This window comes from Microcebus murinus, chromosome 3, assembly GCF_040939455.1.
Source record: "Microcebus murinus isolate Inina chromosome 3, M.murinus_Inina_mat1.0, whole genome shotgun sequence".
NCBI classification, from domain to species: domain Eukaryota; kingdom Metazoa; phylum Chordata; class Mammalia; order Primates; family Cheirogaleidae; genus Microcebus; species Microcebus murinus.
Genome location: NC_134106.1, coordinates 113,044,645 through 113,072,258, shown reverse-complemented (window position 1 = coordinate 113,072,258; position 27,614 = coordinate 113,044,645). Strand labels below are relative to the sequence as shown.

General features: G+C 39.6%; 1 protein-coding gene across 4 annotated transcripts in view; it reads left to right on the top strand.

Moving 5' to 3' along the window:
* The window catches only part of RFC1 (replication factor C subunit 1), an 82,596-nt gene extending 54,982 nt beyond the window's left edge, over window positions 1-27,614 (top strand). For 2 of the 4 annotated variants that reach the window (XM_076001190.1, XM_020282241.2), the window contains 15 exons: window positions 3,715-3,894; window positions 5,083-5,187; window positions 9,005-9,404; window positions 11,307-11,416; window positions 12,708-12,822; window positions 14,077-14,168; window positions 14,750-14,887; window positions 15,035-15,130; window positions 15,254-15,352; window positions 16,719-16,873; window positions 16,999-17,116; window positions 19,049-19,194; window positions 23,039-23,252; window positions 24,363-24,554; window positions 26,286-27,614. In XM_076001190.1, coding sequence (XP_075857305.1) covers window positions 3,715-3,894; window positions 5,083-5,187; window positions 9,005-9,404; window positions 11,307-11,416; window positions 12,708-12,822; window positions 14,077-14,168; window positions 14,750-14,887; window positions 15,035-15,130; window positions 15,254-15,352; window positions 16,719-16,873; window positions 16,999-17,116; window positions 19,049-19,194; window positions 23,039-23,252; window positions 24,363-24,554; window positions 26,286-26,369 — 2,244 coding nt within the window. In that variant the 3' untranslated portion in view covers window positions 26,370-27,614. Of the gene's footprint in view, window positions 1-3,714; window positions 3,895-5,082; window positions 5,188-9,004; window positions 9,405-11,303; window positions 11,417-12,707; window positions 12,823-14,076; window positions 14,169-14,749; window positions 14,888-15,034; window positions 15,131-15,253; window positions 15,353-16,718; window positions 16,874-16,998; window positions 17,117-19,048; window positions 19,195-23,038; window positions 23,253-24,362; window positions 24,555-26,285 lie in introns of all 4 variants that reach the window. The other 2 variants (XM_076001189.1, XM_012753909.3) reach the window with 1 other exon arrangement.

Below are 27,614 nucleotides of genomic sequence, written 5' to 3'. Positions count from 1 at the left end.
CCGTCTCTACTATATATAGAAAGAAATTAATTGGCCAACTAATACATATATATAAAAATTAGCCGGGCATGGTGGCGCATGCCTGTAGTCCCAGCTACTCGGGAGGCTGAGGCAGCAGGATTGCTTGAGCCCAGGAGTTTGAGGTTGCTGTGAGCTAGGCTGATGCCACGGCACTCACTCTAGCCTGGGCAACAAGCGAGACTCTGTCTCAAAAAAAAAAAAAAAAAAAAACAAAAACAAAACATTATGAGAGTTTCAACTGGAAGAAAAATAAACAGAAAAAACCTATTACCATTTTCATGGATTAGGGATGTTCATTCACATTATGAATTCCTGTTTCATACTCAGGGAAATTTTCCTTTAAATAACAAGTAGCCCTAGATGGGCTAGGCTTGGAGAATACACCAGTGACAAGGCTAATGCTTTTTGCTTGCATGGGACTTACAGTCTAAGAAAAGAGACATTAAATAGATTATTATTTAATTATAATTGTGATATGTGCCATGAAGGAAAAATCTAGGATGCCTTTAGAGAATATAACAGACGAAACCGACCCTGGATGTGACGTGTAGAATAAGCGATATTTAAATGGAGACTTGAAGAATGAAAGGAATTCACCTGGCGTGCAGGGTAGGTGTTGTGCTGGTGTGATGATCTGGGTAGAGGGACCAGAATGTGTGGTGTCCCTGAATGGGAAAGGATTTTGCATGGTATGTTTGAGCAACGAAAAGAAAAGCAATGTGGTTGGAGCATAGTGACCAAGGGATGAGAGTGGCTGAAGAGGTTCATGGGGCCACATCTTACAGGGCATAATGTTTAGGACTTTGTCTAAGAGAATGAATTTTAAGTGAGGGAATAACATGACCAGATTTGCATTTGTGAAAGATCTCCCTGGCCGCTGAGTGTAGGTGAAGTGGATGCGGGGAGGAATAGATATATAGACAGAGATCAGTGACAGGGACTTGTCTGGAGGAGCAGTGAAAGTGCTGAAAAGTGAAGTGGTTTCAGTGGAAGAGGTAATATTTTGTAGGGCTTTGTGATGACTGAAAGTGGGAAGTGAGAAAGAGAATCAGTGATAACCTCCCGGTTGTTGGCATGAACCAACCAGGCTGATGCCATTGGTGGCAGAGTGGGGCGATGAGTTTGATGTTGGCCATACTGTGCTTCTGTATGTATTTTTGTGTAAGCAAGATGTCCATGTGGAGACGCTGAGTGGACAAGTAGACACGTGGGCTTGGAGCCCAGAACAGAGGTCAAGACTGGATGTGAAAGTTTGGGCATTATTGGGATGTAGATGATATTTGAAGGGATTAATAGCATTTAGCAAACCAGTATGCTGGAATGAGAAGAGAAGAGTGTGTTGGCCCCTGTTTCTCTGAAGGGGGGTGGATGAAAACCAAAAAGAAGACTGATAAGCAGCAGCCACAATGTGGGAGAGAAGTCTGATAAAGTTGTTACCACAGAAGCAAAGGGGAGGGAGAATATTTTTTAAATGATTGGTTAGGTCTGTCATGCTATTAAGATTCCAGGTAAGGGGAGACAGAAAACTGCCTGTTGTATTTGTTTTTAATTTAAATATAATCCAATTATTTTTTTTGAGCCAGAGTCCTGCTCTGTTGCCCTAGGCTGGGTGCAGTGACATGATCAGAGCTCACTGTAGTCTTGAACTCTTCAGCTCAAGTGATCTTTCTTCCCCAGCCTCCTGAGTAGCTAGGAGTACAGGTGTGCACTACCATACTCAGCTCTTTTTTTTTAAGAGACTGGGTCTTGCTATGTTGTCCAGGCTAGTTTCGAATTCCTGGCCTCAAGTGATCTCCCACCTTGGCTTCCCAAAGCCCTGGGATTACAGGCGTGAGCTGCTGTGCCCCCAGCCTCCATTGCATTTAGTAACATGAATAATGCTCCTTAGTGGCCTTAGCAAGAACAATTTAAATAGAGTGATGGAGGCAGAGCCTGATGGAAGTGGGTCGAAGAGTGAGTGTGAACAGACAAAATGGAGACAGCAGGAGTAGGTAATATTTTTGATGAGTTTGGGTGTGAAGGGGACAAAAGAGAGGGCCTCTAGCTATAGAGATGGAAGGTGGGATTTGGGGGCAAAATGTGAGTACTTTAGTGGTAGAAGATAGTTAAAGTATGCTTTTTGCTGATGGGATAGATCCTACTAGAAAGCAAGAGATTGAAGATGTACCAGAAAGAGAAGAATAATTAAATGTAGTATGAAATTTCTGAGAAGGTGGGAGGGGAGGGATGCATATACAATGTATAAATTAATTTTATTTTCAGTTTGCTTTGTATGCGTAGCTGCATGGAGAGATTAGTAGTTCCCCTAATAAAGACAGGTAGAGGATGGTGGAGCTGGGATGGGATGGCGGATGTGGGGAAGTGATGAACTGCAGGGGCGAATGGGTTGTCTCACAGGAGGCGAGAGGAGGATGTCACCTTTGCTTCTTGTGCATGTGTGTGAAAGACTGAACAAGCTCTACTTGAGAGGACTTCAGGCAAAGTGGTATCCTTAGGGGACAGCCTCGTTTTAGTGAAGGCAAGGCTGTGGTGGGAATGCTGAGAAGAGAATGAGAGTGTTGGGTAGTTCGCTGCTCCTGAAGTAAGTGCTGTGGAGAAGTTCTATTAGTAGAATGCAGAGTTGGTAGGGAGGCTAGAAGTGCTGAGATAGGGAAGTGAAAAGATATTCAGAGTCAAGGTGGGTGATAATTTGGGAGATAGTAGATGATTGGGGTATGAGATGTGGGGGTTTAAGTGTGTAGTTTTCCAGGGTTCCTTTTAATTTGTTGAGAAGAATTTAAGTGCCTGTAATGTTCCAGTAGGTCATTTCAAACTGCAGAGCCTGAAGTGACCTTGAGATGATGTTGGTCAAACGTTTGCTTTTCAAGCAGATTCAGTTATTTCTTTTTGTCTTCTAGGAAAGATTCTTCACCTGGATGGTGAGGGATTGAACTTGTGTTGGGTCAATCTTTGAATTTTATTTAGCTGCTGCTTTTCAAGCCTGTTTTAAGTCTGTATTGATTTCAGTTCTTGATTCAAAGAGTAATAAGTAACTTGGGATATCATATATCATTTTTATTTTAATTTTGCTTGGTTGTATAATTTTATCAAACCATTGCAAAGACAAAAAAGTCTGTGTATAATGCCAATTAAGGTTGAACGTCTGCTCCATTCACTTCTTTTTGGCCAGTGTCTCTTATGTTATCAGAGTTGTATTTCTAATGGGGGATAATATCTTGCCTTTAAGTTATTAACTAGCAGGTTGTTAGATTTACTATCAGAGAATAATCAGCAGAGAGGAGGACAAGAGCTCAAACTTGCTAAGCCTCTCAGAATCAAAACTTTAATGACAAAAGTTTCCGTAGGTGCCTTTGGTTGTTTACGTAAAGTTATGCAAGTTAAGTAGTAGTTTAAATATAAAAATCATAATGGAAAATAGTATGAATGGGTAATTTTAATGAGCTTTGCTAACAAATTGGCTATATGCTTTTCATTGCTTATTTTGTAAGTTTATTAAATGTTAGCAACATAAGAATTTCTTGGGATTTAATCTCAGTTTCTGCTTATTTGCTATAACTTTCTAGCAAACTTTCCTTGCTGAGGTTATTCATGATGTCAAATGAGAAAAATCAGCTTTCTGCAATTTTGATGCCAAATATTTCTTTGGAAACCTACCATGTAATTTCCTCTCTGCTTGAACATTTTGGTTTTTAGGGAGCTGAAAATTGCCTGGAAGGCCTCATATTTGTAATCACAGGAGTGCTGGAGTCCATTGAGCGAGATGAAGCCAAGTCTCTAATTGAACGTTATGGGGGAAAAGTAACAGGAAATGTCAGCAAGAAAACAAACTACCTTGTTATGGGCCGTGATAGTGGACAGTCTAAGAGTGATAAGGTAGGTACTGCTGTGTTCTCAACACAGTGACAGCCTGCTTGCCTTGGCATGCTCCTGATGTGACTGTAGCATTGCCCTTTACACAGAGTTAAGAAAAAAATGGAAAAGCAGTTTCTTCCCCACAGAATTGGTATTGGCTTCAGCCCCAGGATTTTGGTCTTCCAGTTGAAAGCACAGTTCCAGTTTGCTTGACTTTTCTTAGTGTTTTCTAGTTTAAATCTTTTTCTTTTTTTTTGAAGACAGAAATAAATGGAGTTATCTATTTTTCTAGTCCTAAGTATTCCTATATATGCCACTGTATACTTAAGTTTTTTTGTTGGAAGCTCTTAAGAGTCAGACATCTGTTGGTTAGGATTATGTTTAGTTCCAAGTAACAGAATACCTGGCTAAGAGTGATTTAAATAAATACCTGCTTATTTTCTTCATCTAATAAGAATTCCAGAGATAGGCAGTTGCTGGGGATGGTTCATCAGCTCAATAATGGACCTCGGCTAGCTCTCCATCCTTTACCTCTGTTATCCTTATTGTGTTAGCTTTTGTCCTTTTGCATGTTGCCTTTGGCTACAAGGTAGCTGCCACTCTAGGCATTTAAGTCCTCATTCAAGGCAGAAAATAGGATACAGGGGCAAGATGTCATAATAGCTGTGACTGACCTGACTAGAGTTCTCCTAGAAACACCTCTTGTAGAATTCTACTGAAGTTTCATTGGCCAGAGCTGTCACATGGCCATTCAGAGCTGCAAGGGAGGTTGAGGGAGGATCAGGACTTTCTGATTGCCTTCGACCAGTCACAACCCATCACTTTTAGATGGACACATTGGAGTTCTGTTAGAAGGGAAGAAGGTGTGGGAAATGTCTGCTATATGAGGCAAACATGGGAGAGGGTGTGAAGAGCTATACTTAAGGCCTAGTGGCTTTGCCCATTTCTAGCGGAGGAAAGGTATAGCAATCCACAAAAATAGTAATGTGACACTTCACTGCTCTTAGGGAGTGTATCTTTTATTTTCTTCTTTTGAATGGTGCTTTTCAATGAATGTTTGGGTTTTTTTATTTTTTTTATTTCAGTGCTATCTTATTTAAAATGTGGGGTTTTTTTTAACCTACTATACTAATAGGCCCTAGAATCATTTTTTTAATAGAAAGGAATTGTTAGAATGCAGTTTTGATGATTTGCATTTTTAATCAACAGGCAGCAGCATTGGGGACAAAAATTATCGATGAAGATGGCCTATTGAATCTGATTCGAACTATGCCAGGCAAGAAGTCCAAGTATGAAATAGCAGTTGAAGCTGAGGTTTGTATAAAATGCACTTGATTTAGTCCAGAAATGGTGGCTCATATCTATAATCCTAGCACTTTGGGAAGCCAAGGGAGGAGGATTGCTCGAGGCCAAGAGTTCAAGACCAGCCTGGGCAACAAGCCAGACCCCATCTCTATAAAAATTTTTAATAATTACTGTGGAAACAACCCAGGTGCCCATCAATTCATGAGTGGATTAATAAAATGTGGTATATGTATACCATGGAATACTACTCAGCTTTAAGAAACAATGGTGATATAGCACCTCTTGTATATTCCTGGATACAGCTGGAACCCATTCTACTAAGTGAAGTATCTCAAGAATGGAAAAACAAGCACCATGTACTCACCAGCAAATTGGTATTAATGGATTAACACCTAAGTGGACATATAGGAGTAACATTTATTGAGTGTTGGGAGGGGGGGAGGAAGGGATGGGTGTATACAACCACAACAAGTAAGATGTGCAATGTTTGGGGGATGGACACGCTTGAAGCTCTTACTCAAGGGGGGAGAGGGGCATGGGCAATATATGTAACCTTAACACTTGTACCCCCATAATACACTAAAATGAAAAAAAGATAAATAGGCGATTGACAAAACAAAACAAAAATTAGCTGGGTATGGTGGCATGCACCTATAGTACTAGTTACTTGGGAGGCTTGAGCCCAGGAGTTTGAGGTTGCAGTGAGCTATGATTGTACCACTGTACTCCAGCCTGGGTGACAGAGCAAAAACCCTGTCTGTTAAAAAAAAAAGAAGAAGAAGAAGAACTTGATTTATTTAAATTGGTGTAGAGCAACTTTTCTATTTCATAGAGACTTATCTTGGGTGGATATAGGCCAGTTGGCTGAAAGATTAACCTCCCTTTTTACCACAAACTACCTTATTTCCCTTTGAGCTGAAGGACTCTGCTTCAGGATGTCTTTGGTGTATTTCCTTACATTTTGCAAAGGAATATAAAGAAAGAGGACAGTGTATTACATATAACATATTTACTTATTAAACTTTCCTTATTCTCCATATCTTTTTTTCCCCCCTTGAGATAGGGTCTCAATTCAGTTGCCCAGTCTAGAGTGCAGTGGCGTAATTATAGTAGCTCACAGCAACCCCAAACTTCTGGGCTCAAGTGATCCTCCCGCTTCAGCTTTCCAAGTAGCTGGGACTACAGGGGCATGCCACCATACCCAGCTAATTTTCTGTTTTTCTGTAGAGACGGTGTCTCCTTATGTTACTCAGGCTGGTCTTTTAACTCCTGGCCTCAATCAGTTCTCCCGCCTTGGCCTCCCAAAGTACTGGGATCATAGGCATGAGCTACCAAGCCCGGCCTATTTTCTGTATTCTTATGTTGACTTCATGTAAAAGTTACTGTTTAAGAGTTCCTTGAAGGATATGTTAACAGGTATCAGCATGATAAATTCATTTCAATTAGGACTATAGCAGGATTTTTTCAGTTGTGACAGAAACTTGTCCTACATTAGCTTTAGCAAAAAGGGAAAAATGTAGGCTCATGTAACTAAACTATGGGCAAGGTGGATCTGATCTGAGAACTGCTGGATCCAGAGACTACAGTACTTTGTGGACCCTTTCGGTTTCTGTCTTTCTGTTTCTCCTACTGTTAGCCTCCTTTTACTCTGTAACAGCGTTTTTTACATGCAGGGCACAGGAGTGCCAACATCCCAAATTAGTGTTCCCAGCTCTGTCACACAGTTGGCAGTATGGCCCACTCAGTTTATTCCGGTTAGAGAAATCTTAGGGATTCATTTGGATTACATACCGTAGCATAGTTATAAAAACCAGGAAATTAACAACACCACCATATGATTAACCAAACGACACATACTATTTGAATTTCACATTTTCCTGTTGTCTTTTTCTGTTCTAGGATCCCACACTGCATTTAGTTGTTGTGTCTTCTTTGTCTGTTCCAATCCATGTCAGTTGTTCAGTCTTTCCTTGTCTTCTATGACCTTGATATTCTTCATGAGTACCAATCAGTTTTGTAGAATGTCTCTATTTGGTTCTGTGATGGTCTTTGATGATTAGATTGAGGTTATACATTTTTGGCAAGAACACCACAGAAGTGATAGTCTATCCTTCTCAGTGCATCATATAAATTGTACATGATGTCAATATGTTTTATTATTGGTGATGATAACCTAGATTATTTGGTTAAGATGATGTCTACTGGGTTTCTACTGGTAATGTGACTGTTTTCCTTTTGCAGTTGGTAACTATCTTGGGGAGATACGTTAAGACTATTTTAATACCCTGTTTCTCCTCAAACATTCATCCACTAATTTTAGCATCCAATGGTAAAGAGGCACTATCTTCTTAAAAAATTTAGATATTTATATACCATCAAATTTACCCTTTTAAAGTGTATAAGTCAGTGGTTTTTAGTGTATTAACAAGAATGAATTCATCACCACTATCTAATGCCAGAACGTTTTCATCACCCCCAAAAGAAACTCTATACCCATTAGCAGTCACTCATCATCATACCCACCCCCTGCATTTACTTATGTCTCTATGGATTTGCCTATTTGGGACATTTTTTGGCATCCTTTTGTGTCTGGTTTCTTTGACTTAGCATAATGGTTTCAAGGTTCACCTATGTTGTAGCATGTATCAGTACCTCAGTCTTTGTTATGGGTGAATAATATTCTATTGTCTAGCTATACCCCATTTTGTTTAGCCATTCTTCAGGTGATGGACATTTTGGTTATTTCAATCTATATTTCAAGCAGTATAACTGCTGTGAACCTATGTATACAAGTTTTTGTGGAAGCATTAATTCTTTTTGTTTTTTTTGAGACAGAGTCTTACTCTCTTGCCCAGGCTAGGGTGCTGTGGCATCAGCCTAGCTCATAGCAACCTCAAACTCCTGGGCTCAAGCATTCCTGCTGCCTCAGCCTCCTGGATAGCTGGGACTACAGGCATGCACCACCAAGCCCAGCTAATTTTTTCTATATATATTTTTAGTTGTTTAGCTAATTTCTTTCTATTTTTAGTAGAAATGGGGTCTCGTTCTTTCTCAGGCTGGTCTTGAACTCCTGACCTTGAGCAATACTCCCGTCTTGGCCTCCCAGAGTGCTAGGATTACAGATGTGAACCACCACACCCAGCCAAGGCATTAACTTTTAATTAACCAGGAAGCTTTGAAATAAAAATCTCGTAACCATTCCCTCCATTTTTTCTTTTTTTGAGACAGAGTCTAATTTTGTCGTCCGGGCTAGAGTGTCGTGGCGTTTGCCTAGCTCACAGCAACCTCAAACTTCTGTGAGCTCAGATGATCCTCCTGTCTTAGCCTCCTGAGTAGCTGGGGTCACAGGCATGTGCCACCATGCCCGGCTAATTTTTTCTATATATATTTTTAGTTGGCCAGTTAATTTCTTTCTATTTTTAGTAGAGACGGGGTCTCACTCTTGCTCAGGCTGGTTTCAAACTCCTGACCTTGAGCGATCCTTCCGCCTTGGCCTCCCAGAGTGCTAGGATTACAGGCGTAAGCTGCTGCGCCCGGCCTATTTCCTCCATTTTTTAAAAGTAAAATTGGAATACTTATTACTTTAAGAAAACCAATATACTCTCACTTAAAAATTGCATTTGGGTGCTTTTTGGTGTGTGTGGTTAATTTTTAGAGTTTTAAAGGAGATGATTTCCGTAAACAGCAGGATCCATTGTAAAAAGGCTGACCCAGGTTTAGTGGCTCGCTTGGCTATCTCAGGCTGCTCTCTGTAGTATGGGTAGCAGGATAGAAATTCTGTATGTCTCATCAGGTTTCTTTTTCCCTCATTTTACCACTTTTTAAGATGAAGAAAGAAAAGTCCAAGTTGGAGAAAACACCTCAAAAAAATGACCAAGGAAAAAGAAAAATTAGTCCAGCTAAAAAGGAATCAGAATCTAAAAAGAGCAAGCTGACGCCTAAAAGGGACAGTTCCATAAAGTCAATACACAAGGAAACAAGTGTATTTAGGAGAGGCATAGACTTTAAGGATCAGTTGGCTGAGGAGGTAAATGGTGACAGCAAGGCCAGGAATTTGGCTGATGGCCGCAGTGAAAACAGAGTGGAAAATTTGCTCTGGGTGGATAAATATAAGCCAACCTCGCTCAAGACCATTATTGGACAACAAGGAGACCAGAGCTGTGCCAACAAACTGCTACGCTGGCTCCGAAACTGGCATGAGAGTTCTTCAGAAGATAAAAAGCATGGTAATTTTATAACCTCACTTATTTTGGTGTGTGTGTGTCCTTTCAACATGTAATTGCTCAGTTGAACATATATGTGCAAGTCTAATGGTTAGTTCATTCTTCATCAGCAAGCATTTATTAAGAGCTTGGTCTGAGCCCAGGTGCTATACCAGACCCTGGTGGTGTGGTGAGCAAAACGCAGTCCCTTTCAGAGCTCACAGGCAGTGGGGAGATATATCTGAACCAGCCATTAAAATGTGCTGCTCTGCCCTAGGGTAGGGAGTGGGAGCTGCGGGGGTGGCGTATGTGGTCATGAGTGGGGATGTGTGCGCCTATCCTGGGAGGAAGGATGGAAACCAGGTCGGAGGTGGCTGGGTGAAGTGGGCTGGAGTTGGGTGGGAAAGAGAACACATCTCAAGGTCTGAAGACATGTGAGAGCAAGACCACTGGGAGTGCCTTGGGCACTGCAGGGAAAGGTGTCAGGAAAGACTGAGGCGTGTGCTCAGAGCAGTCAGCCTAACATCCTTGTAGCTTGTGCTATCTGCTTTCTATAGCCCTGATGGGCTTGTGCTTCTGTAATTTCTGTGCTTGTTTGCTATGTATTTGTCATGGAAACTGAAATGCCATAATATATATTTTTGGAACTGAGGTTTCAGATCTCAAATGTTAGTGTTTTCTTAAGCTTCAACTGCGGCCCTGGGGGATAGTGTGGAACAAATAAAGGCAAAATTTAGTGAGCATCATGGTGAATCCCCACAGTGATAACTGGGTTATTAATATGTAGGTGGTTGCTAGACCTTGCCTATGATGCCAGTTTATTTATAATAGTTAGATAATAAAATTGCAATGATACAGGTTAAATTTAAATTTTAAAATTTACATTTTTTCCTCTTTCTGAAACCACCTAAAATCTACCTTAAAATGCAAGGGGTGGGGGTGGGGGTGGAGAGCAAGTGTTTCATGTACCTAGAGAAGACTGTTTAAATGAAAAAAGAATGTTTTTTTTTTTTTTTTTTTTTTTTTTTTTTTTTTAAGAGACAGGGTCTCACTGTGTTGTCTCAACTGGCATGCAGCGGCATCATCACAGTTCACTGCAGCCTTGAATTCCTGGGCTCCTGTGATCCTCCCGCCTCAGCCTCCCAAGTAGTTGGGGCTATGGGCCTGTGCCACCACGCCTGGCTACTTTTAAATTTTTTATGGAGATGGATCTTACTGTGTTGCCCAGGCTTGGAAAAGACTTTTTTAAGGCTTCAGTTTTCTCTTGGCAAGAGGTTTAACCATATCTCTCTGAGTTATTGAGTATGTATTGAGCATGATTTATGTGCCATGTGCCCAGGTAGTGAAGGGAAAAAGAGTATTCTAGGGTTGAGTGGTGCAAGATAGTTACAGACACAGCATCTTCAAATTCGTATTTCTTTTTGTGATCATGTAGCTGATTATACTTGTTAACATTTGTTGAGGCATGTCAGGCTCTGTGTTCAGCACTTCTATCCTCACAACATCCCTACCAGCGACTTTACTATTGAGGAGATAGGCACAGAGGGTTAAGTCACTTCTAAAGTGCTCCCAGCTGGCAAGAGGTGGCATTAGGAGTTAGGATCAGAGTTCAGGCATCGTGCTCCTAGCATGTGGATTTGTAGGAAAGGAAACTCATAATACTATTGTTTCAAATGCAGAGTTTTAAAGTGAATTAGTTTTAGTTTCTTATTTTGGGTAGAGCTAAGGTAGGGAGTAGAATTTCAGTAAATGCTCCGGAAACTTTAATATTTTATAGAAAATATTCTGCAAATTTAATTCTGCAAATTTAGAGTCAGATTGGAGGACTGCTCTCTATGTGAAGTTTATGCACAACTATTCCTGCCATTCCTGAATTTCTTTTAGGTGATGCAGGTTAACACTCTGGAACCTCTTTTTTCCTAGCAGCAAAGTTTGGTAAATTTGCCGGCAAAGATGATGGCTCTAGTTTTAAAGCGGCGCTACTCTCAGGCCCTCCGGGTGTTGGCAAAACCACCACAGCTTCTCTGGTGTGTCAGGTAGGTCCTCTGTTGTAGCGTGCTTGGGAAGATAACCTCGGAGTGGTCTTGTGTGAGAAATAAATGTATATGTGTGAATGTGTCTGTGATGTATGTATATAAACCTATGATGTATATTTTTCTAGAATCAAACTTTTAGAATTTGCTTTGGTTCTGGTGATATTTGTAATTTTCATCCTTTTCTAGTATTGATAATTATAATAATAGGTAATATTTACCCATGAGCCAGGCAGTATGCTAAGTACTTGGGTACAGTATCTTATAGATAATACAAATATGTGTTACAGATCCTGAAAGGTACAGATATCTTATAATTACCCTTGTAATAATTCTGTGTACTGAATTCTGTGCACTAAATCTATGTACTGTTATCCACATGCGACAAATGGAAAAGGCTTGGAGAAGAGAGGCTGTTGGCCCAGTTTAAGCTCAGCTTGTTCGAATCAGGATTCTACTTGTCATCACTGTCATAGCGCCTTCGTTCTTGTCTCTGTCGCTGCTGGATCTCCAGACAATGAAAGGACTTGATTTTCCTAAGCACTGGACCAAATCAGACCAGTACATAACATTTGAATATAAATTTTTTGTTTTTTACTGTATTTATAAGCATTAAAGAAAAAGCAAAAAATATATATTTTTTCCTAGTCTCTAAAATTGTGAACATGACTCTTCTCTCTGTATTATTGACGTTAGGTTTTTGGGAATTGAATTAAGCATTTTATTTATCAGTTTTGAGAAGTGAATCAAAATAACTTGAACTTTCATGATTTGAGAGGAAAATTGTTTATTGGGGATAACTTGACAATGATTTAACTTTGTAATTTATCTTAAAGAGAATTACTTTTTGGTATCTTATAATAGATTAATTCTATATCTAATACTGAATTCTTGGGATGATTATATTTAATTCTTTTTAGGACGTTTGGAAGTAAACTTAGTAAAATTGCTTGTTCAAATATATTCTTCTAGATTAGTCATTTGCCAGCTGAAGTTTTAAGACCAGACTTGTGTGTTTATTTGTGTGTGTTGTATGCATGTATATGATAGTCTAAAAATTAAAAAATTTTTAATATTGTGAGGTATATTATAGTTAATCTCATTGTCTGTTGTTATGCTTTATATTTTTACCTATGATTCTTTAATGTGATTTTTGTACTCTCTTTTGTTGTTTTTTTTTCCTTCTTAGAAATCAGGAAGAGGGAATGAGGGCCCTCTTTCTCTCTTAACTGGCCTTTTTTGTGGGGAAGGTAAATGAACTTGTGATGGTAATGACTTCCAATATTTTAATTAGGAATTGGGATACACCTACGTGGAACTGAATGCAAGTGATACTAGGAGTAAGAACAGTTTGAAGGCATTTGTTGCTGAATCACTGGATAATACCAGCATCAAAGCCTTTTATTCAAGTATGTGGCTTTCTGAACTGTTTTTGTTGTTATGTAAGAAAAAGAAGTTCATTTCAATGTTTAGTAACCAGTATTGAACGCTACTATATGCCAAGCACCCTGCTAACCCCCTGGACTAACGAGAAAAAGAAAGCCTCTGACATAACTCTTAAGGGGCAATACGTACCCTTTTTTAGGTCTTAGAGGTTTCTGAGAATGTAATAAAAATGTGTACATGCACATATTTATGTAATCTGCATATGATTTTTAGAGGATTCACAGGTGAATCTTGTAAAGAGGAAAACAAAATAAATGACTGTAATATAGTGTGATGAGTGAGGTGGATAAAGGCCTGTAGATGAAGAAATAATTGCATTTGGGACATTGAGATAAAGGGGTATTTGTTTGAAAGGCCTCAGTGAGAAAGAGAACTGTTCGGAGGTAGAAGAGGTCATCTCAGGCAAAGGTAGTGGAAGATGAGAGGAGCCACGGTTGAGAGTGCCCACTGCACTGTTTCAGGTTGTGGCTAATGGCCCCGCGTGGCCAGAGTTCATGGGGAAAGCACGATGCCCAAATTAAGGGCTGCACAGTGGCTATTCAGAGTCTAGGGTGTGTTGCATTGTCACCTGAATTCTTGGCACTTTCAGTGGTAGAAAATCTTTGATCAAAAGAAGTTGCTCAGGAAATGTTACTCTTAACACATGGCTGGTTAGAGTGGAAGTTGGTATGACCCTGGAGAGCAGTCTGGCGGTGTCTCTCACAGTTAAATTAAATATAGCTTTTAACTCAGAAGTTTCAATTCCTGGAATTTAGCTCTTATGCTCATGTATGTGCAAAATGACACATATAGAGATATGAAAGGATATTGTATAGCATGACTTATAATAGCAAAAACTTCGAAGCATCCTAATTTCATTAACAGTGATTAAGTAAATTATGACATGTATAAAATGGAATATTGAATTGCCTTAAAAAATGAATTGTTATATATATATATACAGATAAAGAACAAATCACCAAAATATATTAAATGACAAAACCAAGGTGCGTATCTTTGTGCGCACATGTTTTTATTTAATACATACAGAGCATCCCTTAAAGGGTAGACAAGAGGCTGCTGTCCGCCTCAGGGGAGGGAGACTGGGCGTGCCAGGGAAGGAGCGGCAGGGAGAGTTTCTATATAATTTCTATGTGTTATATAATTTAATATAAAGCAGGTTTTGAACAATTGTCATTTTGTTTTTGTCCCATCTCTTGACCCTCCGCCTGGGCTAGACGGAGCAGCCTGTTCCAGAAGTACAAAGCATGCTCTCATCATGGATGAGGTGGACGGCATGGCAGGCAATGAGGACAGGGGAGGAATTCAGGTAATGAAAGTGCCTTATTTTTGCAGTTTTACTGTGGATTTTTAGATTTTTAAGACATTATCATGCTCTGATATTTACACAATTAAGGCATGTTGCTGAGGAAGTTTTGTTTTTATTTTTTTAGTAGCATCTCAAGTGTTCTGTAGCCGAGGAAGTTTTTTTATTTATTTTTTTTTTGGAGACAGAGTCTCGCTTTGTTGCCCAGGCTAGAGTGAGTGCCGTGGGTCAGCCTAGCTCACAGCAACCTCAAACTCCTGGGTTCAAGTGATCCTGCTGCCTCAGCCTCCCGAGTAGCTGGGACTACAGGCATGTGCCACCATGCCCAGCTGATTTTTTCTATATATATTAGTTGGCCAATTAATTTTTTCCTATTTATGGTAGAGACGGGGTCTTGCTCTTGCTCAGGCTGGTTTCAAACTCCTGACCTCAAGCAATCCGCCTGGCTCGGCCTCCCAGAGTGCTAGGATTATAGGCGTGAGCCACTGCGCCTGGCCTGAGGAAGTTTTTAAAAGCTAAAATAAATTGTGTGGTATTTGTTATTTTTTAAATAATTATTTTTGTGTTGCAAATTTGCCTTTCAGGAATTAATTGGCCTGATAAAACATACCAGAATTCCCATTATTTGTATGTGCAATGATAGAAATCATCCCAAGATTCGTTCTTTGGTTCATTATTGTTTTGATCTTCGTTTTCAAAGACCTCGGGTTGAACAGATTAAGGTATGATGATTGAAATTTTTTTTCCCATTACACTATCCTATTTATTTAAGGGTCTGTTTTTTAAAGTATCTGCTAAATATTTTTAAAATATATGATTATATTAGTTTTTTAAAAATCATTGAAGATTCCTCCTCTTGTCAATTTCAGGGTGCTATGATGTCTATTGCATTTAAAGAGGGTTTGAAGATTCCCCCTCCAGCTATGAATGAAATAATTTTGGGAGCCAATCAAGATATTAGACAGGTAAAATAAATATCTACTATATGATAGTTGTTGATTCTTTTGAATTGATGCCTTCAAGCTTCCAGGGAGGGGGAGAAGTAGTATTTTCCCATCTTGACATTGTCTTATTTGTGATTCTTTTAGGTTTTACACAATCTCAGTATGTGGTGTGCAGGAAATAAGGCATTAACCTATGACCAGGCCAAGGCTGATTCTCATAGGGCCAAAAAGGATATCAAACTGGTAAAATAAATTTCCATTTCTGTTACTTTCTCAAGCCAAAACAATTCTTGTTTTGTAGGTATTAGCTTAATAGAAATAGTTATTATAGTTCCTTGATACACGTGTAGAACACATGGATGTTTATGATAAGAGCTATAGACAGGTGCTAAAACTGTTTTTATTTCAAATGGATTTCTCCCCATACATGTCAATGCGTGAATTATGCATTTTGACAAAGGGATAGGTTTTAATTTATACTCATGCTTTGGTTATAAATGGCTTTTCTGGAGTTTCTTACATATGGCTTCATGTTTTGAATGGTTTTGTACTCTTCAGAATAATGTTTCAGATGGTTTAGTTTAATAATCTCTCCAAAATTAGAGGTCTATGTCAATTACCTCTGTGTTCCATTTTACCTAGTCACTAGTCAGAATTTATTATTAGAGGAATGATTAAGCCCCTTTTAAAAAAAAATAATGTACTTTATTTTTTAGAGCAGTTTTAGGTTCATAGCAAAATTGAATGGAAGGTACAGACAGTTCCCGTTTATCCACCTCCCCCTCTCCCCCCAACCATGCACTACCTCTCTTACTGTCAAAAGCCAGCACCACAGTGGGACATTTGTTGCAGTCAACAAACCTGCACTGACACACCATTATCTCCCAGAGTCCATAGTTTATATTAGGGTTTATTCTTGGTGTTGTGCCTTTGATGACTTTTGACAAATGAACAGTGCCGTGTATGTATCATGCAGAGTAGTATCACTGCCCTAAAAATCCTCTGTGCTCCACCTGTTCATCCCTCTCTCCCTCTTAATCCCTGGCAACTACTGATCATTTTATTGTCTCCATAGTTTTGCCTTTTCCAGATGTCACATAATTGGAATCATCAGTATGTAGCCTTTTCAGATTGGCTTCTTTCGCTTAGTCATATGCAATTAAGGTTCCTCCATGTCTTTTTATGACCTGATAGCTCATTTCTTTTAGTTGTTGAATAACATTACATTGTCTGGATGTACCATAGTTTATTTGTCCATTCACCTGCTGAAGCACATCTTGGTTGCTTCTGACTTTTTGCAATTATAAATAAAGCTGCTATAAACATCTGTTTGGAGCTTTTTGGGTAGGCATAGTTTTCAGTTCATTTTGGTAAATACCAAGGAATGTAATTGCTGAATCATGTAGTAAGAGTATGTTTAATTTTGTAAGAAACTGCTTAACTGTCTTCCAAAGTGTACCATTTCGCATTCCCAAAGTGTCTATACCATTTTGCATTCCCACCAGCAATGAATGAGAGTTCCTGTTATTCCACATCTACACCTACTTTTGGTGCTGTCAGTGTTTTGGATTTTGTCCATTCTAACATATGTGTCCTTCTCTCTTTTTAGGGCCCATTTGATGTTGCCCGGAAAGTGTTTGCAACTGGAGAGGAGACTGCTCATATGTCACTTATGGACAAGTCAGATCTCTTTTTTCATGATTATTCAATAGCACCCCTCTTTGTCCAGGAGAACTACCTACATGTGAAGCCTGTAGCTGCAGGGTGAGTGTTCAGAGCTAGTAAGGGGTAGGACTGGTACCCTTCCAGCACTGCGGAGGCCAGATATCTAGGAGGGAGGGACCTGGTGTGTGGAGAGCAGTGTAATCCAGACTGGTTCTTTCCTGCAGGGGTGACATGAAAAAGCACTTGATGCTTTTAAGCCGAGCAGCAGATAGCATATGTGATGGTGACTTAGTGGACAGTCAGATCCGGAGTAAGCAAAACTGGAGTCTTCTGCCCACACAGGTAATTAAAGTACAGACTTTGGTTTAGTTAAAGAGAGCAAAATATATAACTTCTAGTGCCTGTGATCACTTGAAATACCAGGTAAATAGTATGGCTCTTATGGCAGAAATATAATCTATTAACAGATTAAAATACTTTATGGTCCCCATTGTCTATATCTTAATCTGGCCTTATTTTCGGTGTTTCAAAATGTTTTTATGTAAATGGACACATGGAAATAGGAAGGTTAGATTTTGGTTTGTAAGTAAGATGTGAATCAAAAGATTGATTTGCTCTGTTTTACTTTAAGAATCCTTTTTTGGGGGGAGGGGATGATGCTTAGCTCTCCCAGGTGGTCACTAAGTAGCTCCTCCTTGAAAAAGTGCAGCCATGGCAGGCAGCTCAGTGGCGTCTTTCTGATACGTGAGTTCTGATTTTCTGCCTTGCCAGAGAGAGCGCGTTATATTGTGAGCTATATTTAGGTATTGATAGCTTTAACTTTAAAACAGAGTTTGGCAAACATTCACATTAAGAGTGTTATTTGTATATTTACACGGAATTGTTGGCCTGAGTTCTAGAAGCAAGGGGCTTCCAGGATGCCTGCCCTTCCCTTCTCTTAATTCTACCCACACATTGCTTGAAAACAGAAACCAAAAACTCATTCTGGAATCCTTTCTCTTATGTTTAAAAGTTTTTATTTTTCTTTACTTAATTGTACCTTTTTCAGGACCATTGAGATAAGTTAAAATAATCGTGCCTTGAGACTTTATCCTGAAGAAATAATTTTAAACACAGGAAAAGCTTAATATATAAAAATATTCCCCTCATGCCTGTAATCCTAGCACTCTGGGAGGCCGAGGCCGGTGGATCATTTGAGCTCAGGAGTTCGAGACCAGCCTGAGCAAGAGTGAGTCCCCGTCTTTACCAAAAAAAATAGAAAGAAATTAACTGGACAGCTTATATATATAAATTATATATATATATAAATTAACTGGACAGCTTATATATATAAAAGACTAGCCAGGCATGGTGGTGCAGGCCTGTAGTCCCAGCTATTGGGGAGGCTGAGGCAGGAGGATCGCTTGAGCCCAGGAGTTTGAGGTTGCTGTGAGCTAGGCTGACACCATGGCACTCTAGCTGGGGCAACAGAGTGAGAGACTGTCTCAAAAAAAAAAAAAAAAAAAAAAAATCCCTAAAGCATTAGTTCTGATAGCAAAAAAATTAGAGAAGTCTATTGTAAGTCTAAATATAGTCTAATATAAGTCTAAATAAGTCTAATAGTCTCAAAAATTAGAGAAAATCTCCATGTCCGGGAACAGGAGAATGATTGTCATAAATCCTCTTGATGAAATATTATGTAGCCTTTGAAATTATTTATAAAGATTATGTAATATGGAAAAAATGGTTATGAGAGAATATTTATTAGAATAAAGCAGGATATAAAATTTATGCAGAATATGATACCAGCCTTTAAAAAGGAAAAACCCTAGACATAGAAGACATCCATCTAAGGATACATTTTTTTCTCAAGTACCAGTTTAATTGATTTTCTAATTATTAGACTTTCCATGCTTTAATCTACCTGTGCTGTCAGTCACTTATGTTGAAGACCATCTGATTCCTGTTAAGCTAATTTTCTGCTGTGACATTGGCATCCATGAGATCAGTGGTGTGTTGAGGTCAGTTGTTTGAGGAGGCTGAGTTGGCAAGATCTCTCTGAGGGCCATGACATGTTTTGGACCCAGGTGTGTCCTGCAGTCTGTTGTCTTCTCTGGGAGAAGTTTCCCATACCAACAGATCAGAGGCAGGGAAAGGGCCTGGCTGCCCTGTAAGTAGGCACCTAGGACAGTGTTCTTCATTCTCTGTAGACTGTTGGGAAGTCACCAGCTGCTAAGGAAGTAACTTTGTACTGAGTATAAATTCTGGACTGCAATTGCTTTTTTTTTTTTTCAGGCCATTTATGCCAGTGTTCTTCCTGGAGAGTTGATGAGGGGGTACATGACCCAGTTCCCCACCTTCCCGAGCTGGCTGGGGAAGCACTCATCTACAGGCAAACATGACCGTATTGTTCAGGACTTGGCATTGCATATGAGTCTCAAGTAGGTGGCATTATTCCATTTCTGGTATTTTATTGGTGTGCTATATTCAGCTTTTATCTGATAGGGATAGCAGGAGTCAAAAGATTTATGTTTTAGTTTTGATCTTATTGCTCACTAGATAAATGATCCTGGATAAGTTCATTATATTTTATGGGCCTGAGTTGTATCATCTGTGATCACTATAACAGTTGCTTGAAAGATGCTTTGGGGAGAGTAAAGCCAGCTGGTAGATACCATAATTTTAAGATAAATTTTAAAGACTATATAAATCTGGGGTAGTGCTATTATTTATGGTTATTGTGACTATGCCTATTACTTGTAGGAATAACTTCTCAGCTTCAGAATAATTAATAGGAAAAAATTGAGCTATTTAAAGAAATGAACTAGTTTTTTTTTTTTTACCTATTTTAGTGTTAATTGACCCACTCATTTGGGAAGAGGAACACAGTTTAGGATGTAACAGGAGGAGGCCACTCAAGTAATTGACAGTTAATGTGCTTAGAGAAGTTTAGGGAAGTTTAATACATTAACTGCCATGTGAGTTGTACTTAATTCACGCTAGTTTTGAGCCCAGGGCCTCATGAAGCATCTGTAATTCACACGTCTCTTTACCTTGGGAGCCGTATAGTACACAGGCAGCTCATGCTGCTGTGCTGTAGCATACATGTTACATGATGGATGGCCCCCTAGGCAAAACCCTGCAGGTGGTTCGTGAAAATCCTACTTGATGTTCTTACTGTTATGATTAATATTGATAATTTAATTGCATATAACTCATGTGCAGAAAACAATAAAAAATTAATTTTTCATTAAATTAGGAAGGATTGTTTTATTTTCAAAGTTTTTATCCTATTTTTATAATAAAATACTGTGGCCCCAAGGAAAAAAAATTTTTTCTAGTGTGGCAGTCAATGTGTTAAAAATATTAGTATTTTGTACAATTTGGTTAAAGTTCAGAAACTTGGAAAATGTGCATGCACACAAATATTAAGTGAACTTTAGGGATTCATTTTTAGCCATGAAGAACTACTTGAGTAATCTTAATTCCCTTTCTAGTCCCTGGAGAAAATGTTAATATTTGATCCTCAGATCCACCCTTAACTTTTGGTTAGAGCTGAACTGAGCAAGTGCCTCTCCTCTGTTCCTGTAAAATTCGACTTCCCACTAAGTCCCTCCTTCCTAGCATATGGCTTAGTGTTTTTTGCCTACCCATATATTAGTTTTCTGTAGCTGCTATAACGAATTATCACAAACATAATGGCTTAACCAGGGGTCCTCAAACTTTTTAAACAGTGGCCAGTTCACTGCCCCTCAGACGGTTGCAGGGCCGTTGGAGAGTGCGGGCACATTCCACACATGCGCACTGTGGGCCCGAGATGAGTCGGCTGCTAAAGCAGGACAGGCAGCGGCGGCAAAAACACCCCGCAGGCCGGATAAATGTCCTTGGCGGGCCGTAGTTTGGGGACCCCTGGCAAAGCTACACAAATTTATTGTCATCTTGAACTGGGGAGATCATCCTGGATTATCTGGGTGGGCCCAGTGTCATCACAAGGGTCTTTATGAAAGGGAGGCAGCAGTGTCAGAGTCAGAGAGTTCAAGATACTACTTACCTGCCTTGGAGGTTGGGGAAAGGGACCACTAGCCAAGGAGTGGGTGGCCTCTGGAGATTGGAAAAGGCTGCATTACCCTCGTCTTCTCGTTGGTCGGGCTGAGTGCCTGCCCCTCAGCTCTGCTCCCTGCCCACCATTTTTAAAGGCCATGCGTCCCTCTGCCCTAGGGCATCCCTCTTGGATGCTCCCATTCTATTCCTGGTCGATTTTGAGCCCTGCACTTGCATGTTGTTTTAGGGCTGTCCTATTGTATGTCTGTCCTCCTTCCCCCATTAGACCATGTATTTCTGGGCTTAGGAAATGATGCTTACTTATCTAGCACATACAATTGCTCAGTTAATATTTTTTAACCATATACAGGACATTATTATCAACAAGGACTTTTATGGTGAATTTCATGATTTTTTAACTAAGTGAAGAGCTTCCTACTTTTTAACTCTGATCAACCCACTGAACTTTTATAGGCCTCAGTTTTGCTTCATTTAAAAAAAATGGACATGTAATTTTATTATTAGTTCTTAATAATAATAATATAATAATAATTATTATATTATTATTAGTTCTTTTGGGGGGGTCATAAATTATTTTGAGAATCTGAAAGCTTTAATCTTTATTCTCCCCAAAATGTACAAGTACACAAATAATGTAATTTTAGGGGAATTACAGATTCCTGAGGTTGTTACAAACCCTTGATCTAGGTATGTTAGATGGCACCTTTAGACTTTTCTAGGTTTAATGTTCTGTGATTCTACTAGGAGATGACAATATTATAACAAATTACAAGAGAATAATTTTAGAAATGGTTCCATGATTTTCTTGGGTACTGTGGCGTAGGGATTTATACTACTTCTCCTCAAGTATTAGTGTGCTTGATTATGGAAGACCAAATCTCGAGGAAATGGGTGAAATTAAAATAGACTTTTTAAAAATTCTTTGTCTAGGTAATAAAACAGTTACGGGGGCAAAGTTCTAGACTTCTGACCAGAAGAACTATGTGGCTTCTTAGAGTTCAGACATTCAGTTACGTGAAGACAGGAGCAGGACCCATAGGTAATTTATAAAGAACCATTTCTTTTCTGATTCTAATGTGGGTTCTGATACCAACAGCTTTTGAGGTTTCTTTCTTTTTTTTGAGACTGTTGCCCTGGCTACAGTGCTGTGGCGTCAGCCTAGCTCACAGCAACCTCAAACTCCTGGGCCCAAGCAATCCTCCTGCCTCAGCCTCCCAGGTAGCTGGGACTACAGGCATGTGCCACCATGCCCGGCTAATTTTTTTATATATATATTTTTTAGCTGTCCAGCTACTTTCCTTTTTTTTTCTTTTTTTTTAGTAGAGATGGGGGTCTCGCTCTTGCTTAGGGTGGTTTCGAACTCCTGACCTTGAGCGATCTGCCCACCTCAGCCTCCCAGAGTGCTAGGATTACAGGCGTGAGCCACTGTGCCTGGCCGAGGTTTCTTGTTTAAAATATGTATACATATAATATCTTGGTTTGAAGGACTCAGCTAGGTTGGAAAAATTTAGGATGGTGGCATTTGAAATAATGTTTTGTTCAGTTGCAAGATTTTCTGTCTTTAAGAAGTGACAACATTTAAGAGAGAAAAAGTAACATTCTAGTTCTCAGCAGATCAGAGATGGCTCCCTAAGTATTTCACTGGGCAGTGTGGATCACTTTTTGATTCTACAGGAACATTCTCTGCAGTTTTCTTAGATATGGGGAAAACTCTGCCCTAGAACTGAAGATGTCAGAGCAACACTATTAGGGGATGTGAGGGGAAGCATTCATGTAATTTTGTATGTTACCATCAGAGACCAAAAGGGTTACACACACTCAAGTAAGAAGTGGCAGTAGCACTTGAGGCAGGACATTTCATTGCCTTTTACTGATGCTTTCAATATTTGGAACTTGGACAAGTAATCTTTATGGCTACAATTCATGTGAACATAGAGAAACACTGCTATTGCCGGGGCCTTAAGAGTACGGTGGAACTCACATTGGTTTTTTCAGTCACTGATCCAGGTAAGTGGAAAATTCCCTCTGAGCGCATTGATGTGCATCTATTCCCCTGGGGGTGTGGTGTGGACTGTCCATACACCGCTGGCTGTGAAGCAGTAGGCAACCCACTGAGCATTATTAAAATTGGGTCGAACTCTGCCTGATTAACTCGGTGTTGATATGCACAGTATGAGTTGGTGCTAGTTCGCCACTGATGACAGGTATGTCTCTTGGTTTCAGAACTTACGCCAGCAAAAGGACTGTAAACATGGATTATTTGTCACACATAAGGGATGCACTTGTGCAGCCCTTGACCTCACAAGGGGTAGAAGGAGTACAGGATGTTGTTGCACTTATGGACACATATTATTTGATGAAAGAAGACTTTGAGAATATCATGGAAATTAGCAGCTGGGGAGGCAAACCTAGTCCCTTTTCAAAGCTGGATCCCAAGGTAAATTGTGTAACCTACTTGTTCTCTGTCACTTGGTAATCACCAGGCTTGTACTAGGAGACTTCAGAGATGTTTTAGATGCTTTAAAAAAAGGTTAACTTTCTTCCTCCCTTAAAGGCTTGTGGCTTTCCCTATGGCCTATGCTGCCCAAAGGCACCAGCTGAGCACAGCAGTAAGAGCAGACTTCTGAGTTCGACTTTGCAGGTTATGTTTTTACCTTCGCTCCATGCTCAGTGGAAAGTCAAAAAGTGAAATCTGAAGAACAAATATAAACATATTCCTTATACAGTAGTAGGGGGATGAACCTGGGGAATTAAAAGTGAGATGTGGTGGTGGTGATGGATTATGTGAATAAAGATGTGTTTACTGGCTGAGGATTTTTATAATTTTTCTTTTTCTCCATCTACTCAATCTGTAATTACATATCTCTTCTTTGTAATAACATATCTCCTCTTTCCTTTTTGTAATGAGCATGAAAACACTAAAGTGATATAATATGAATATGTAATATCTAACACCCCACTCTTGTGCCTGTCTGTGGGATACTGCTTTAGAAGACACGTTCTCTGTGGTTCGCCCTCTCTAGAATTTTGACCTAACTTAATGGTTACCAATAAATTCTCACAGCAGACATCTATTTGTTAGAATTCATGGACTAATTCTGGAATTATGTTTAGAAGCTTAAAGTTAAGACTTTTCATGTTACTTAGTATTTTGAAGTAACTATTATTATTGTGGTAAAGGTAATTTATGTGTTTTGTTGTAATTAAAGACTAACTTAATACTTAACTTTGCTTATTATTTTGTTAGAAATATGGGGAGCACTAAATAGATAGAAATGATAACTAGAAGTGATTTTGTTTGCCTAAAGCTCCCAAATACTGATTCTTAGTCTTTTCTGAGTCATGGGCTCTATTAAAAATGTCATGAAAAATATGGAACTTCTCCACAGAAAAGTCCATATACTTCTATTTATATGTATATGCATAAACATTGTACAGATAGTTTCAAGAGGCTCCCCAGGGTCTCTTAAAGCCTTTATGCTTGCGAAGTTGAAAAGAATTGTTTGGCACTTGGATTTTTAAGACGTCCTCTATCCCTTTCACATAGGTGAAAGCAGCCTTCACGAGAGCTTATAACAAGGAGGCCCGCCTCACTCCGTACCCACTTCAAGCAGTAAAGACATCGAGACACAGCGCAGGCCTGTGGCTGGACGCTGAGTACGGTGCAGAGCTAAATGAGGATGACTCTCAGTCTGACGAGAAAGACCAAGACGCTATAGAGACTGATGCCATGGTCAAGGTAGTATTTAAGGCACAGACAGGAGAACTGAATGATCTTTTCTTGTATATAACTTGCCTTGAGAATAATAGGGCTTATTTAGTAAGTAGCAGAGTTAGTTGAAAATAATGTTTTTCACTTATCATGGTTGAAGGTGGAGGAACAGGTAAAGATTTCATTTTTATCAACAGCTTCTTATAGCAGTGGAAGGGCAAATAGCCAGAAAATAGGCCCGTCATATTGATGGTCGTATGTTCTGTTAGAAAAAGTAACATTTTTATTTATTTGGCCATTGGTATATGCTTTCTTATCCACAGACACATTTCCACAGCATACTCAAGAAAAACATTTTTTTTTTTTGCGACAGAGTCTCGCTTTGTTGCCCAGGCTAGAGTGAGTGCCGTGGCATCAGCCTAGCTCACAGCAACCTCAAACTCCTGGGCTCAAGCAATCCTTCTGCCTCAGCCTCCCGAGTAGCTGGGACTACAGGCATGCGCCACCATGTCCGGCTAATTTTATATATATATATCAGTTGGCCAATTAATTTCTTTCTATTTATAGTAGAGACGGGGTCTCGCTCTTGCTCAGGCTGGTTTCGAACTCCTGACCTCGAGCAATCCGCCCGCCTCAGCCTCCCAGAGAGCTAGGATTACAGGCGTGAGCCACCGCGTCCAGCCTAAGAAAAACTTTTTAACAAAACCATTTCTCCCTTCTGTCATTTGCGCTTTGCTGTAGTCATTGAATTGCCTATAGAAGTTTCTCAATGCAAAACATCCTTGTCTTTTGCTGGGAAAGACTAAAAATATTATAGTTTGGTATCGGCCCACTGTCCACGACAAGCTGAGGCAGAGGAGCTTAGTCGTGTCCTCCTCTCTCGCCGTGCGTGCTGCTCGCCCTCGGTCGCCGCTCTGTGTGCAGGGTGGGCACATGGCTTCTCCAGCGCAGCTCTCGTGGGACCAAGACATGAGAGGTGGTCTCCCTTTCCTTTTCTTCCCCTTCACAAAATGACTGTGTTTAGATATCTCATCTAAAACTGAAAGGAAATTCTTCATGTAAACATTATCCTATTTGTAAATTATCTGTTGCTTATTTTGTCTTTCTTAAATATACCTATGTTTTACCTCAAAGAAATTGCCTTTCATGGGCAACATATCTTAGTTTTAGATAGCTTTTCATTTTTTACTGCTGACTTTTAAAGCCTGTAACTAGCCCAGTTGTTGCTTGAAAGCTAGCTCTCCAGAGGTAGCGATAGTCCAAGATTTAGATGTTTGCAACCTTTCTTCTTTTTAACCACTTCGGTATGAGCGTCGACTATAGTCAGCAGCCACAGATGAACGCGCACAGCCAAGCATCGACTTTAGCCCACAGCCGTGATATGACTTTTCTAATTTTTCATTTATCAAAATAAAATTGTGAGCACTTAAAAATAACGTAATGAAAACATATATGTATATGTTACCTATTCTGATTTACATTACAAGTAAAGCTGCCTGTAAAGTAAAACAAGCTTTCAGTGCTTACAAGCTTTCCTCATCACACAAGAGCAAAACGGATCCGTTGTCAATGCACAGCACAGACTATCGTGTGGACTATGAGTGCCGGCTGTGGGCAAGGTTTCGCGGCCAGTGAGCGCCGTATCAAAGTGGTTAAATTTAGTTGCAGATAAAGATTAGATTATAGAGATGAACTTATTTCATTTATTCATAAATATAGTTACTAACTATTTTGTGCATTCTTCCCCCCCTTCAACAGAAAAAGACAAAATCTTCAAAGACTTCAAAACCAGAAAAAGATAAGGAGTCCAGAAAAGGAAAAGGAAAAAGTTCGAAGAAATGAGACTATTTTTCACTACCAATAGCCATTTTTTACTTACCCTCCTGACCCATCTAGCTGGTTTAAAGAAAGCCTTTTTTTCCCCAGAGCAACCATGTTTTAGCATAATGGTAAGACCTGGCGGTCCCATTACAAATAAAGGGCGCTATAGCTGGAAGGATATGACCAATAGGCTCACATACACCTCTCAGAGAGGTTCATAGGACTGCTTGGGTCCTCCGCTGTCCTCTGACTCCAGTTAGATTGTTGTACTTCAGAATGACTGTGTATAACTGGAACTAGAAATCATATGTGGGCTTTGGAGTCAGATTTTAGTTAATAAAATAAGCCTGGGAGCAGTGGCACTAAGGTGTCTTTTGTAGGCTTAAGAATTTATCCTAGTGGCCTTTATAGGACCAATGCTGATTTTTTTTTAAAAGGTAGTGCCTATTATGTGGTGAAATTTTGTAAATAAATAACACAAAACCATCACCACCTGGAACTGGGTATTCTTTGTACATTGTCAAATATCTTACAAAGTATAAATTAGGAATAAAAATGTTCCATATGATACATGTACAAATTCTTAAGATTTTCATCTTGTACAGCTAAATATTATGTTGGTATATTACTTTCCTTATTAATTTGCAAATGATTGGATTAAAAATGCATGCTATATATTCCTTACTAACCAGTTGTGTGAAACATAACATTGGCAGTTGAAGAGGCAGAACTCGAATTTCCAGCTCCACACTCTCTCTGCTGTTGAGTAGGTTTCACAGAGAGGCACAGGTGTGGGGACTGCAGAAGGACTGTCAGACATTCTTACCCTGGAATCTTAACCCATCAGGTTCAAACCAGTAGGGCCCAGGCTGGGTCAGATTCTCAGGCTCACTCTGTCGTGGGACAAAACTAACACTGGCTTTTTTGTTTACTTTGTCCCTGGGAGATCTGGTCATGTCCTGTGGTCGATTCCACAAACCAACTAGAACTTTACATTGTTCATGTTACTATACCCATTGAGTGGCGCCGAGGCTGTGGATCTAGCCTGGAATTTAAGTTAGCTTTTTGTGCTACTTCTATGAGGTATATGCTGAAAGGAACGTAAATAAGGATACTATTGTATTCCTTGCCGTTAAGGAACTGATAGTCTTATTTAGGAGATGGGATCTAAAGTTCTTGAGTCATTTAAAGTGTATTTACCAGTGTGAAAAATGCCCTTCATGGAGATTAATTCATTATGAAAATAAAACACTGTCTTAAACCTTT